A 14,695-nucleotide genomic window follows, 5' to 3' on the forward strand; every position below is an offset into this window, starting at 1 on the left:
AGTTCAAATTAAGTGGAGAACAGCCATTATTATGAATGCACATTTTACCAGCCAGTTCCAAATACTGGAAATAAAGGGGATTTATTATTCAAAGTGTTACCAGTCGTCAGACCAAGATCCTGCAGACAGATCTATTAGCACCTAATCTGCATTTTGAGATAGACCATATGTGGGGAACAGCCCATGACAGAGACTCAAAACCAGGGGTACTTTTAAAGGCAATTCAACACAGCACTGTAGGGATCTTTAATTTTGTGCAAATATTTGACCTCAGCTTCACTCTCCTAAATAACTTCTGATGTATGTTTTCATTAGTAGTCAGGCAGTTGGACTAGATCATCATTGTAGGTCCCTTCCAGCTGGAACTGTTCTATTCCAATAGTAACAGCAAAAGGATGAGACATTTATCAGGACACAGATAATTTTGACACTAAACCAAACATCCTTCCTCAGGGTGATGCACATTCAAGGGGCTACTTACAAAATCCTGACTTTCAGCTGAGCATCACAAGTTTTACTGTCTGAGAGCAAAGCTTGACAGTGGAAGAGAAGCACTGGATAGAGAGATGCCATTAGAGCACTCAGACAGCTTACCAGGTGCTGCTCACTTTCAGCACTGCATTTCCAGACCACTCCAATACAATCAGAAATTCAAAAACATTTTCATGTGCAGTGAGCCATACCATTATCCTCCTGCTTTGTTAGCGGCTGCAGTCAGCCTGGGTGACATCTCCCCATCATGATGACGAAACTGCCCAAATTTAAGTGCCTGACACCTGCACTGTAGAATGCTTCTCACTAAGCAAAGCTTTCATTATTTTAGGTTTGCTCTGAAATTAGAAGTAAATTCAGATGCAACCGTTTACTCCCAGAAAAGCCCCAAGTGAGTTATTTGATGCTGCCAGTGGAAGTACCTTAAAAAGTGAAAGGGTATTATTACAAAAGTAGCATTATAAAAAAAAAAACCTGTCTAAGCTATACAACTTCACAGCATAACTCTGTTCTCAGAAGTGTTCTCTTTTTCATCATTCAGAACCACCATCTACTCTGCCCTTCCAAATAACCATTTTAAATTTTCTGCAGGATGGGGAAAGGCACTATTACTTCTTTTGAGTCCTCCCATTCTCACTGAGTCAACACAACTGCAGGAGATGAAGTAGGATTATGTTTTCATTTGAGATTCATTAAAAGACCTGCAATCAAGCTGCAGCTGCACTGCTAAATTCTGTTTTAATTATAAACAACAACAACAACCCTAGAAAACAAATGGGCTCCCAGACATGCAAGTCAGTGGCAAAATTGGGCCTGTGGAATCTTTAAGCAGCAATGGTGCCTGAACACCAACAGCACTTGAATGTCAGCAAAAAAATATGCTTTCACTTACAAAGAAAATGGCTTGGAAATGAAAGTTGAGCAGCAGTTTGACTCAGACATCACACAAACAGAGCCCACACAGTCACTGTCACAGGAGACAAGCATAGCCCCTGAAGTGCATACACAAGCAAGATTAAAAAGCACAAGCTTAGCCATACAAGTGTGGTCTACTACAGATCCTTCCCTCCCCCCCGTAACATGCAGAAAATGCCAAAAGTACCAAGGTGCTGGAAAAAACATTCAAACATTGGGAGTGGGGTGGGGTGGAGAGAAGATGCTTCACAGGAGTACCAATTTAGCTAATGGCAGGAGGACTAAAACACCATTATTCTCCCTTTAAAGCATATGATCAGTGATCTCATGACTAGGGAAACATTCAGGCCTTTTAAAGATCCAGCTACTGTCTGTGGCTTTCTGACTTACTGCAGCAGTTAATTCCTCCACCTGATTGCATGCTGTGCAAATTACTATTTCCATTTATCCTTTGTGGAGTTACTTGTCTCTGTATCTACAAGCAAAGCCATTTTCCCTTTATCTGTGGTGGAGAGGGGAGGGACTCATCACTTCTCACAGTATCACTCAGAACAGCAGCACGCTCTGTTCACTTCAGCACGCACACAACCCCAACTTCTTGTTCACAGGTTGTTCTGCAGTGAATGATTTTGAGAAGACCCTCACGCTGTCAGTAAGGCAGATAAGCTCAATAGCTACTGCCAAGGGGCAAAGATGAAATCTGAACGCAAAACTGGGACTTTGCTTATGTCAAAGGTTTAAGTGCTCTATATTGGAGAGAACAGCAAAGTCTTCATTCTGGGGATGATGAATATTCTCCCTGCCACCTTACATATTTTTTTAACTCTCTCACTAAAACAACTGAAAAATGTTTCAGTAAAAGCCAAAAACTTACTGCCCATTCCTCCTTGTATCAAAGGCAGTAATCCCAAATTCTAAAGCAAATACTAATGGTATAATTTAACCCTCAGTGCTTTAAAATAGTCAATAAACTTCTAAACTGGGCTTTCAAGACATGAACTCAGCCAATCTCCTGTGTGCAATTGCATCCTCACATCAATCACAATTTCAGGGCTGATATGAATGAAGAAAGAAGGAATTAGATGGAATTTAAAATCCTGGCCCACTGTTTGACACAGAAAGTTCATCTAAAACAATTCCAAGCTAACAGCAAAAGCAATTTAATTTTAATAGAAAGTTCCGAGTTAAAAAGCAGAAGCAGCATGCAAAGACCTGATACAGCAGACAACCATTTAGTGCTGTGATTTTAAAGGCATCATTGAATAAAACGCTTTCTAATGTTAATTCCAGCTAATGATACCAGCAAGCTACCCAGACCAAAAAAAAAAAAAAATTTGATTTTAAGTTGTACCTACAGTTGCAACACATGAGACAATATATTGCGAAGAGGGGTGCTTGCCATTTATGAAGAAACTATTTGTATAGTTGCCTTAGCAGAACCGGTCTGCGTTAATTCTTCCAAACACCTTCACCTGGCTCATGACTAGCTCCAGCTCTAGTGCAAAACAAAGGGACTTTGACTCTCACTTAGCCAGATTTATCAGTTGCTTTAATGAGAGCAAAACAAAAAAGATTATTAGCACAGAGGTTTTTCACATAAGGACACGAACTAGCAGAGCAAAAATAACACGACTGCTTGTTTTACACAAAAGCTCCCATCACAGCAACTGAAACAGCACTTATATACAAGGGCGAAATCAGCCCAGAGGTAGCTGCTAGGAGCAGAGCTGAGCTTTGCCACCCTACCACAGTGTCACTGTAGTAACTATAAGGACTAGAGAGCCAGCTTTGCAAATGACTCTCTCCTCCTCTCTCTCTGTGTGGTCACACAATACTCCCAGGCATCTTTCCCTCACTTCCACAGCACAAGAATGCTGGCACTGCTACAGCTGGGCCTTCATCTACTCATGATATACAAGCATGTCTGCTCACAGTATTTGTTTTGTTCAGCCCCCAAAAGGGGCAAAGGAAAACACAAAGAGGTTGCAAAAACTGTAATAATAGTCAAATAATCTACAGTAACTTAATTTTAATGTCCTACATGAGTACACCTGAAAAATCAGAGGAGAAACATCAACGATTGGGTGAAAATGGATATACACAGTCCTAAATAATTTCCTACATTGGGCAGTAACTGCCTGCTGGCTATTCTTAGTCACAGTCCCATCCTCCACAACCGTCAAGCAAAGACAATATATAGCAGAGTATACACTCTCCACTGTTGCACTGGAAGAAAACTCACTGAAATATATCAAAAGGCCTACCTAGACCGTTCCTAAATGCAGATCATAAGGAAGAATAGAAAAGTAATGTTTAGTGAAAATTGGTGATGGCTGTAAGGTTTTTTGAGCTGCTTTAACACTTGCAAATGTACGCAATAAACAAAGGAAAACAAAATTCAATTTTACCTTTTTGAGTAGGATGAGCAGCAGAGGTAACCATAATGTACAGACTTTACATACTGGAGAAAACTGGTGAAACACCATAATCTTCTGACTTCTATTCCATGCACACTGACCTTTGAGAAAGGTGAGGTATATCACTCAGGCAAGCCCTGCTGCAGCCATACACATAGCAGGAACTTCACAGCAGAAGATGACAGAGCTGGAACATTAGATAGCCCTGCTCCAAGAAACTGTGCCTGGATTTGCAGAAAAATGCAACAATCCTGTAAGCCTTACAGCAAGTCACTTATGCAAAAAATACATGGCATTCAATCTAGAAATTGAAGGGTCTTTCTACCACCACGTGTATATCTGTTGTGATTAGTGGCTTCTGGTAAATTAAATTAGCAGAGTTAGGAAGTCTCTAGAAAGTCAATATACTGCTTATCTACACTCAATGTTTTCACATGAGCTTCATTACCCTGCTTCGAAAAAACAGGTGGGCGGGGTAATGCCCTGTGATTAAGTTCTACTCCCACCTGGGCAGCCAGCTAGGAATTCACACAGAGGGGCAGTTTTTTAGTTTATTTTGTTTTGCCTTCCCACACTAGACAATTGCTAAATTTCACCTTATTTAAACTCCACACAATGGATGGATCAAAATATGATCATCTATGTGCTACATGCAACCCCTCTGCTTTGCCCTCAGCAGTCGACTGGAGAATTAGTTCTAATGTGTTGGAAGTTAGAGTAAGAGCTTATTTCATTACGAGCTTGTAAGAAACATGGGTGTCCTGGTTTCAGCTGGGATAGAGTTAATTGACTTCCTAGTAGCTGGTACAGTGCTATGTTTTGAGTTCAGTATGTGAAGAATGTTGATAACACTGATGTTTTCAGTTGTTGCTAAGTAATGTTTAGACTATAGTCAAGGATTTTTCAGCTTCTCATGCCCAGTCAGCGAGAAAGCTGGAGGGGCACAAGAAGTTGGCACAGGACACAGCCGGGCACCTGACCCAAACTGGCCAAAGGGGTATTCCATACTGTGTGACGTCACATCTAGTATATAAACTGGGGATGGGGGCGGGGAATCACCGCTCGGGGACTGGCTGGGTGTTGGTCGGCGAGTGGTGAGCAATTGCCCTGTGCATCATTTGTACATTCCAATCCTTTTATTACTGCTGTTGTCATTTTATTAGTGTTATCATTATTAGTTTCTTCTTTTCTGTTCTATTAAACCGTTCTTATGTCAACCCACGAGTTTTACTTCTTTTTCCCAATTTTCTCCCCCATCCCACTGGGTGGGGGGAGTGAGTGAGCGGCTGCGTGGTGCTTAGTTGCTGGCTGGGGTTAAACCACGACAAGCATGATCTGTAGCACTACACAGACCAAAGACTATTATTGAGACTTGCCTCAAACCCAAGCTTGTCACTGAACAAGACCATTTCTTTTAGACAAAAAATGCCGTCTTGACTTCAGAGAAAAAGAATCCACCATCCTGCTGTATAATGGCATCCTTCCATCAGATATCCGTATCCTGAGTTTTTTGTTTCTATGAAAATACCGTACAGGTTTTCTACAGTATTTTTCCTAAAATATTTTTTTAAAGTTACATTGTAACCAAATAAACATTAAAATATATCCAGAAAAGGTAACTGATCTAAGTAGGAACATAAAATGACTAATTGTTTTCAATGTTGAGTCTTAGATTCCATTCATCCACATTTATTTGCAAAATAACATTTTGTTGTAATGTTCTTGTTCCAACAGAATACATTTAAAGGCGTATGTTAGCTTTTAATCTGAAATGCTAACAAGATAAGTGATGTTATTTACTTTTGCAACTTTTTGAATAAGCAGTGTTAGTCAAATTCTATTCCAGTTACTTTCCATATTAAAGATTTTTTTTTTTTTCTAAAGAGAAGATATATTTTTCCCCAACACAGAGTATCAAAATGATTTCCTGGTAGACTACAAAACACCAATTCAGGCTTAGTTAATTTTCACTTACTACATAAAAAAGAGATCACTGAGGGAATGGGATTTTCAGGAAATAGCTACATACAACCTCTTCAAGCTGCAGAGGTAGAATCCATCTGCTTTGTGCTGCCATTTGTTCAGCTGAAGTCAAACAGCTGCACTGTGTATTAATCAAAACAGTAAACTTCAAAAGACACATCCCAAATTCAGGAGAGACTGTAATTACAGTTCCTATGAACATCCATTAACTTTGCAGACTCCACAGAGAAGTGTGCACAAAACACTACCCCCACTCTTAAAAATAATTACTGCTAGTAGGTTATAGTAGAAATGGAAGAGGCATTTTGTATTTTTATCCAAGCCCATAACCAACACTAAATTGATACAACTCACTCAACAATTCTTTATAACTAAGAAGTGGTTAAAGAAGCTGTTGTCCTATTGTCATGCTTCAGTCTACCTTACCTCTTCTCTATCACTCCCAACTTTCTTACCTGGAAGCTACAGTTAATTCTGGAGTTTGACATCTACATATGATAACAAAAAGGAACTGTAAAACAAGGTACCAAAGCAATTCTCCTTGAAGAAGTAGCATCTCACAATGAGACAAGCTAAACAATTTATTTTCCACAATAATCTGTTAAGACAGTTTCTCATTACAAAGACTCTACAGCAGGTCTGGTTTTCAAGACAGATACACTTACCACAAAAGACACGTTTCCTGAGATAAGATGTGATGCTGTTATCCCAGAAGTATGGTCCATGTGATCCTGCAAGTAGTCAGATAATCCTCTTTTCTGTCTCAATACGATACTTAGTTGTATACAGATATAAAAAAACCTCTTTGCTAACTATTAAAACGATGTGTGTGATGGTAATTGACGATAAAAATACTAGCTTCATACTGAAGGCCAGCTGCAACAGAATCAGCTGCTACTTCTTTTTCTCAGTGAATGCAGTGAAAATTGTAACCCTGCATGAGTCTAACCCAAAAAAGTAAAACATGGGGAAACACAAGAGCAAAGATCAGTTGGAATAAAGCTTTGCTTGGCATCACGTAGCTAAAAGATACCTTTACATTCACAGCACCTGAGATCCTACCCTAATATACAGAAATTTTTCTTGCAAAAGAACTAGATTATAGAGCACAGCTTTTTTTTTTCTTAAATGTATGTTAGAAAACTGAATGATGAAATATTCTTTTGAAATAAACACACTTCCATTTCACCACTTGCTATACTAGAGGTAAGCTGTTTTAATAGGAACACTAGATATTTCTCCCAGTCATACCCTCAATTCTTTAAGTCCAGTATCTTTGGTCTTGCCCTGGCAAGTACCTCATTTAAGGAGTACCTGCTTCTATGGAAGAACAAACACCATACTTTTGTTTTTTTGTTGTTTTGTTGTTGTTGTTGTTTTTGCTTTACAGAAAAATGTTTCTTTGCATTGTAAAACAGTGCTTTCAGTTCTTCTCAAAATGAGGCAATGAAAGTTACCTGCCATGGTCCTTACAGCAGTGCCACTCCAGCACTCCCACACACCTTCTGCCTTCGCTCAGTTTTCCCCACTTGTCTGAGGGAAAGTCATAAAAACAGATGCTCTGCAGAACCTACTTTCATACCAGCATCTCCTTTTCATGAAGGTGGTGAGGTGCAAATTTCAAAAGAAACCTGTTTTTGTGGTGGCTCACTGATGGCACACTGGTTTGTGGATTCTCTGATATCTAATAAAAGACAACCTGACATTCCCGCACACTGAATAATTAAGTGAATGCAAGATCAATCCATCAGAAGTCGATCTTCATTCATTGTGGAGCTCACATGCCTTCTGGTGCTCACTTTTTTTTTTTACCAGAGAACTTCACAATAAAGAATTATGCCAACTTTGTTTCTTTTGGAATTATTTCTAAATTATTTCTAAATTATTTCTAAAGCAACATTATTTCTAAAGCAACAAACGTGTTTTGCCTTTAGAGACAAAAGGCAACATCCTTGGCCTCAAGCACCTATATACCACGGATGGCTCAAAATCACAATGTACTTCTCATCTGGTATTTATTTTTCATAATATAGCAAGGGTTAGTTTGATCTTTTTTACACACAGAGGTATTCATTCTATCTCTAAGGATGGAAAAGACACTTCTTTCTAACATAGGTGTACTCACAGACAAACAGGAATCTTGAACTTCATAGAGAATCATCACAGAATATAAAAAAATTATTAAAAACATGACAAATTATATGTATCTCTTCTAGAGAGGAAACAACATGCTAAAAAGAAATATTCTTTTCTTCCCCACACCCAGTTTTGAAAGCTACCTACTAGCTAATACAAAAACGGATGCCACTTCAGATCACAACCCCTTCCATTTCTTACAGACTATTTTTTTCCTGAGACACTTTGGTTCAGTAGTGCCACTGAAAGTAGAAAAAACAGTGTAATAGAATTTAATTCTTGTGCTATTCTAGATACCACTGCCAGAGTGACTTTAAATTGCTTTTGAACGAACTAGAAAGTTCAAGTTAATTGAACACAAGGACTCACGTAGCAAATTATCTTACTACTAATGGTATGGAAGAAAGAAGCCTGATTAGTAAACCCTGCTGGATACCGGCAATGTGAGAAGTTGAGAGATGCCAGAACTAAATCAGAGAGGTGAAGATCAATAGTTCTTTAATCGATGGTGCATTACAGTGGGATTTATTCTGCTGAAAACAGCAGGGGCAGATAAATTCCCCACTGAGATTAATTACTGGGAAGGGTGGATGCAAACAGAGGAGTGCAGTTATCTTTGTGACAACTGTAAGTGGCAAGAAGAACACCAGTGGGAGTACAGAGCTATTGCCTGAGTCTCTGCTCATGACCAATGACACCCTCATCAAATTCCCAGCACCTCTTAGTTCCTTAGAAGAAACTGCCTTGAAGCCTGTGTATTTCTACAAACACAAATACTGTAAACAAAAAGCACGGACACAATTTTTTGGCTTTGTTTTTAAACTGATGGGTTGTTACAGCTTTTGGGTTCATAAAAATTCTGTATTATGGAGACAAAAGCACCAATGTGTACCGCTAAAGAATGACAGCTTTATGCACAAAGACGCTGATCACATTCACAGCACCTATTTAAGTCTAGGGGTTGTCAGAGCTGCTCTGGGGCTCTGTCTATTGGGGCTATCCATGTAATCAATCACTACCATTATAGCCTTTGGTGCTAAACATTATAGTTCCCACAAACTAACCATTAATGCATCAAGCACTAGTGCTAAATACTGTAAACTGAGACACTAAGCAGGCTAGGCAGAAGAGAGAAATTACAGAGCATCTCCTGCAACAAAACCGATTTAGAAACAAGTCATAAATTGAAATTACTGTGACTTTGAACTACTTAAGGAATTTACTAACATGAAAAAACAGAGCTAACAGCTTAGCTTGTCAGGGCTTGATTTTTCTGCCAGCTTGAAGGAAAGATATCTAATTGGTCTCACCCCTGATATTTTACATTGACTTACCTTATCAGAAGACAGCAAGATGCAGAGGGTCCAGCAGATATTAAATTTGCTGGACATAATCTGATGGATTTATTTGTTCACTTACTTTGGTTGTTACCAGCAACTGTTTGAGAGGTCTCCATCTTAAACTTTGATCAGATGGCATCAGCTTGTCCATTTTATTTCTTGTAGGAAACATTTCAGAAAATATTTTCAACCCTGATGCCATCCCAGCTATGTTGGTCTATTTTCAATGACTCTGAATTCAGGAGCTTTAAGAGAAATTTCTGGGGTTTTTTTTCTCTGAATTTTATCAGATACCAACAATCACATCTGTGTGGCAAATCAGAAAAGGTTCTTTATTGAGAAAAATGCAAGTTTAATACAGATATGATATAAATTACAAAAAATGTTTTAAAAATCACCTCTCCAGGATACCCAAATTAATTGAAGGTGGAGTCTCAGTGAAGCAAATAAAGTCTTTCCCAGATCATCTCTTGTTTTAAAGCAGGTCATAAAAATAGTCCAGGCCTTGTCCCAGTTCCCAGATGGATATTCCAGTGCCCAATTCTTTTGCAAGCTCTAAGCGCAACTGGATAGACTAAGACAAAGACACATAAAGCAATTACCTTTTAGTCAGAGATATTAGACACTCCATGCTGTCATCTCTTCATGCCATTATCAGACATTTTAAAAACATCTATCCTTGAACCAGATACTGAAGAACTTAGCCTGTATTTCAAATACTCTCTGGTTAGCAAGCAATCATTCAGTATGAGACAGTTAATTGCACCAGTTAATTCAATGACCTAATAAAAGATAACCAGCTAGATAGACAAAATGCCATAGAAATAAATCAGATTTATGAACTATGCAAAGGACTATTCTAATTTTGGCTATCATTTCACAATGTACAGAAATTCTAACTCTTTCCAAAAATGTCTCAGGGGTAAAATAAAACTTTATCACCAAAGACAATTAGAACAACTTGTCAAATACCATCAAGATCTCTTACCTACCCATGCCTTCTCCCAGGACAAAGTCACAATTTTCATTATTACGATTCTATTTTAAAGAGAGTCTGGGAGATTAGTATTTAAAAGTATCCCTATTTCAGCTCCAGCCATTGATTTAGAGTTAGTTTACCCATTGGTTTACAAGGGAAGCAATGCCATAATTCACGTTCTGCACTTCTTTCAGTTCAGACAGTAAAAGTAATTATTTTTCAATCTTTTACTTTCAGGTTTTCTTACTTTGAAGTGCGGTACTGCAATGTTTAAACTTCTCACAGCAGGGATGTGTTTAAAACTCATTTCCATAGAAAACAGAACACGGATCATTAACAGATCCAATGGGCCTAGCGCTCATGACTGCTTTTAACTAATCATGAAAAAACCTAAGTTGGAGCAACCTGCCAGTAATTATAACATTAAAAAGGGGAAGAAACACACTTGTCATGGAGTAATAAAATTAAGTGTTCCCCGACCATCTTGATCACGTTATGTGAACAACTCTTTTATTTGTGCCAGCATACAAATCTCAAAATACTTCATTACAAGCTTGTTGAAACTGGAAAGAAAACCTGTTTCCATAAGTTCACCAACCATCAGTTGAGTATCTGCTAGAGAAGAAGTAATGAAAGAAATGTGCAGGAATGAGTGCTCTTAATCTGGTTAGTACTGACAATAGCAGGGTGAAATCCTTCAACAAGACCGAAGAGAACATAGCATGACAACATGCAGCACGATCTACCTTTTCTCTGACAGGCTCACAATGAAACTTTCTAACACTCTAAGACAGGTACTACTAGCAAGAACATAGTTAGATGTGGTAATCAATATCCCATATGTGCTAGTACTTCCACCAGTATTAGATTAATGAAGGGAAATACCCTTGTACTAATGGAGCTTAAGATAACAATCCTGTTCAGAAAAACAGAGCCTTGGATCATTTCACACCAGTTTAACCATAGAAAATGTCTCTGTTCTCTGTAAATATGATATACTTTCACTACAGAAGCAATTCCCTTCCAATATTAAAAGCCAGCAGAGGCTTAACATACTGCCTTTAGCTTAATTTGAGAAAATCTAAAGATAGCTTCCTAGGAACTAAGGCTGCAAGTAACCATTTTATCCTGTATTCTAGTATATTGCAGACTATTGTGTAGACAGAAATTGTACGTCCTGCTAAAGGACTTTAGTAAGGCCAAACGCTTAAGTTTTCAAAACACTAAAATATGTTCCACAGAAACAGAACTGAAAAAAACAGGGTGATATAGGCTGCCAGGGAGAATCAGGATCCTCTTACAGAGGAAGGCAAAAGTTCCCCAAGCTTCCAGCCAACGCGACCAGAAGGAAAATTTCTTGTCTCTTGTCTGACAATCAGCATGTCTGTTAGCACATGAACTGTGCATTTGAACAGATCCTCTCAGAGCACTGGTTTGCCCTAGTGCGTCTTATCTCTAGACATGGCTAATCTTCAAAGATGGCAAAACCCCATTATGCATGAGATAGAAAAAATCTTCTTGTACAGGCAACTCAAGCTTTGAATCATAACAACGACATGAGGGTAAACTTCTTCCACAAACATTTTCTGAACTGTCTCAATAATACAACAAGTCAAGTAAACATCTCTTTCCTCTTACAGCCCTCTGACATGAAAAAGTGGCACCTACCTTCAGTGTTGGGTAGAAGACAGCATGTTCTCCTCCTTTATTTCTGCAAAACAGGAAAACCAAATAGACACAATAGCTTTAATAGATATCCATAGGATTTTTAGTGAGGTTAAAATTCAAAACGAGTTTTATTCCTTCACACTAAAAGGAAACAAAAACAGTGCTGAAGAAAACGGCCAATTTTATTTTGAAGAAGTTATTGCTATTAAAAATAAGATACGCTAGTGTGTTCAGCACATGAGCATTAATAAGCCCATATCAATGACAGAAACTACTTGCCATTTAGCACCTTGTATCTTTGAGATTTCTCACCCAGTGCTCATTCCACCCTGGAAGCTGAGGCACTCTGCCTCTGAAATAAGACACTTTTGCCATCAACTTCCATTCATTCCATACTTGCACTCTGGCTACTCTGTCTACTGAGGGCAGGGTAGGGCCAAAATCTTCTCTACTTCTCTTCCTTTTCTACTGCAGATAAGACCTACTCCTGCCCTTTTTCTACTGTAGATACAAACATCTCACAGCACATAAATCCAAAGTGGTGGGGAAAGAAAAGCCATTAAGAGAGGGTACACAAACCACATCTAAAAGTCAAGTATGCAACCGAGTCATTGTCCTGCAGGTATCAATTACAGGAATATTTGTCAGAAAGGTCCTCCTGACAAAATCATCCTACTTAAATGGGCTTTGAAAACACTAGCAGCTGGAAAGTTAGAAAGTTCAAAACAAGACTGTATAGAGTCAAAGACCTGCTAGAATAGTCTTTGTATAGCAATTGCATCATGCCACAACTACAACAGCAAAAATCCCTGGTTATCTACAGGATTCCTTAAAAGGCTTCACCATGAGGCCTTTCAAAACATCTAAGGAACAAAGCAGTTTCCTAATAACTAACACAAAGTTTGGGAAGAAATCAGGTAACTTTCATGATTAAGATGAAAGTCCCAAACTTCTTTGGGCATCGCACTTTGTCCAAGAACTGGTTACAATGAAATACAATACAGGCAGAGTCAGACAAGATACTTATTTACCCTTTTAAGGAGGACAACTCTTAGAAGAGGTGAAAAGGCTGACAGCGAAAATAGAGGATCCAAGAGAAGATCTCACAACAGAGATGGTTTGAAACTAGATCTAAGTAAACACAATGAGGTATCTTCTTGCAACTGGATTATAAAACTGTCAGATAGTAAAAGACAGTTGTACCTACTAAATGCGCATCTGAAAAAGATGAAGACATTTGGTTGTCAGATGCAAACTGTGAAAGCTTTTCCCCAAATTACTATCATTCAGGTTAAATTAAATGCTAGCAGTATAAAATATACACAGAGGGCAAGCTACACTGGGCACAGATACCAATGCTGCATTTTAAACCCCAAATAATAAGAAGGATGAGTTACAAGTGGTCTCACAGCACCACTTTACCAGTTAGGCTAGGAGGAAATGCAGAGTGCATAGACAGACCAAGTTGGAATTGCTCCTAAAATCTCCCAACTTATGTAAATGCATACTTACCTGTAAAGTGCACTGGGACAAGCACTGACAGGCAACACATTTCTGTAACTATTTGTAATAGCCTCTGCCTCCTACATGAAAATCATTAGCTGTGCTTTGCTTAAAGATTCATGATTTGATTTCTTAGCAACTGCAGACATGCAAGATTTCCAGGTGAGATGCTTTACCAGTGAAGCATATTTCAGGCTTCACTGCCATCCCCATCCAATGTAACTGAATCTTTGCAAACCAAAGTGGTAAGTGAAAAAGGGTTCCCTTGAATAACCCTCCCTGGCAGCCGCCTGAACCACTGCAGGTGCACTGAGCCACATGGCTGCCTGCCAAGCACAGCGCAGCAAGTGAAGTTTAGAGTGATTTTCAGATCCAGTGTGCTTTATGCATCAGAAATTCCTCCAGGAAGCCCACAAACAAGAATCTCCAAAGACTGGCTTTCAAAGGCAAATGATATAGCACCACTGACAAGCTATCCCTTTCCCACACATTCAGTTTGCAAGGAGATGTTTAGAAAATGTGTTTCAGAAATTAATCCCAGAAGTATGCCATTCAGACAGAGCCCTCAAATGTACTCTTTTGAGAGCAAGTTTTCATCCGGCAGTCATTGTGTCTCCAATTGGATTGTGCATTAAATATCAGTAAAACAAAGCTTCTGATTTATTCCTCTTTAGTTAACACAAAAAAACTTGTAATTGTTTGGCACAAAGTAATTTTCAATGGGATACCAAAGGATTAAATATGAAGGAACACAGATCCCAGTCCTTTCATACAAACACAGAAGATAAATTAAAACACTGCTGACCAACAGGTAAATTTTTTTTTTTTTTTTCTGATAAGAAATACACATTGCTGAGAAGTCAGAAGAAAATTACAGGCTGAGAGAAACCTTGAAAATTAAACTAAAAATATAAAGGTAGGACACTTTTACTTTTGGCTTGTGTTTTTTTTTTTTTACATCTAAAAATATTTAAACCAAGAAGGTATTTTGGAAATAACAAAGTAGTTCTGATCTTTTTTTTCTCAAAGCACCATAAAATGTGTTTTATTCTTGTTTTCAGTGGTGTGTCTTCACATTACCAATGCATTGAATAATATACAAGACAGTTTTGTAGAAGTAGTAGGTTTTTGTTTGTATAATTTTACTGTATTTTTTGTATATTTGCATACAAAAATAGCAAATTATCACTGAGGCTTAATAGGATATTGCTGGTTTGTTTTTTTTTTTCAAATATCTTTTAAATGGATTCCTAGGATCAGGA

At 38.3% G+C, this 14,695-nt stretch overlaps 1 protein-coding gene across 4 annotated transcripts in view; it reads right to left on the bottom strand.

Annotated features, from left to right (window-relative positions):
• Window positions 1–9,596: 9,596 nt before the first annotated feature.
• Window positions 9,597–14,695, bottom strand: part of CHID1 (chitinase domain containing 1) — a 129,926-nt gene continuing 124,827 nt past the window's right edge. For all 4 annotated transcript variants that reach the window (XM_075047048.1, XM_075047045.1, XM_075047046.1 and 1 more), the window contains 2 exons: window positions 11,931–11,973; window positions 9,597–9,857 (listed from right to left, as the gene is read on the bottom strand). In XM_075047048.1, coding sequence (XP_074903149.1) covers window positions 9,759–9,857; window positions 11,931–11,973 — 142 coding nt within the window. In that variant the 3' untranslated portion in view covers window positions 9,597–9,758. The remainder of the gene's footprint in view (window positions 9,858–11,930; window positions 11,974–14,695) is intronic.

Source organism: Buteo buteo, chromosome 16, assembly GCF_964188355.1.
Source record: "Buteo buteo chromosome 16, bButBut1.hap1.1, whole genome shotgun sequence".
In the NCBI taxonomy this organism is placed as follows: domain Eukaryota; kingdom Metazoa; phylum Chordata; class Aves; order Accipitriformes; family Accipitridae; genus Buteo; species Buteo buteo.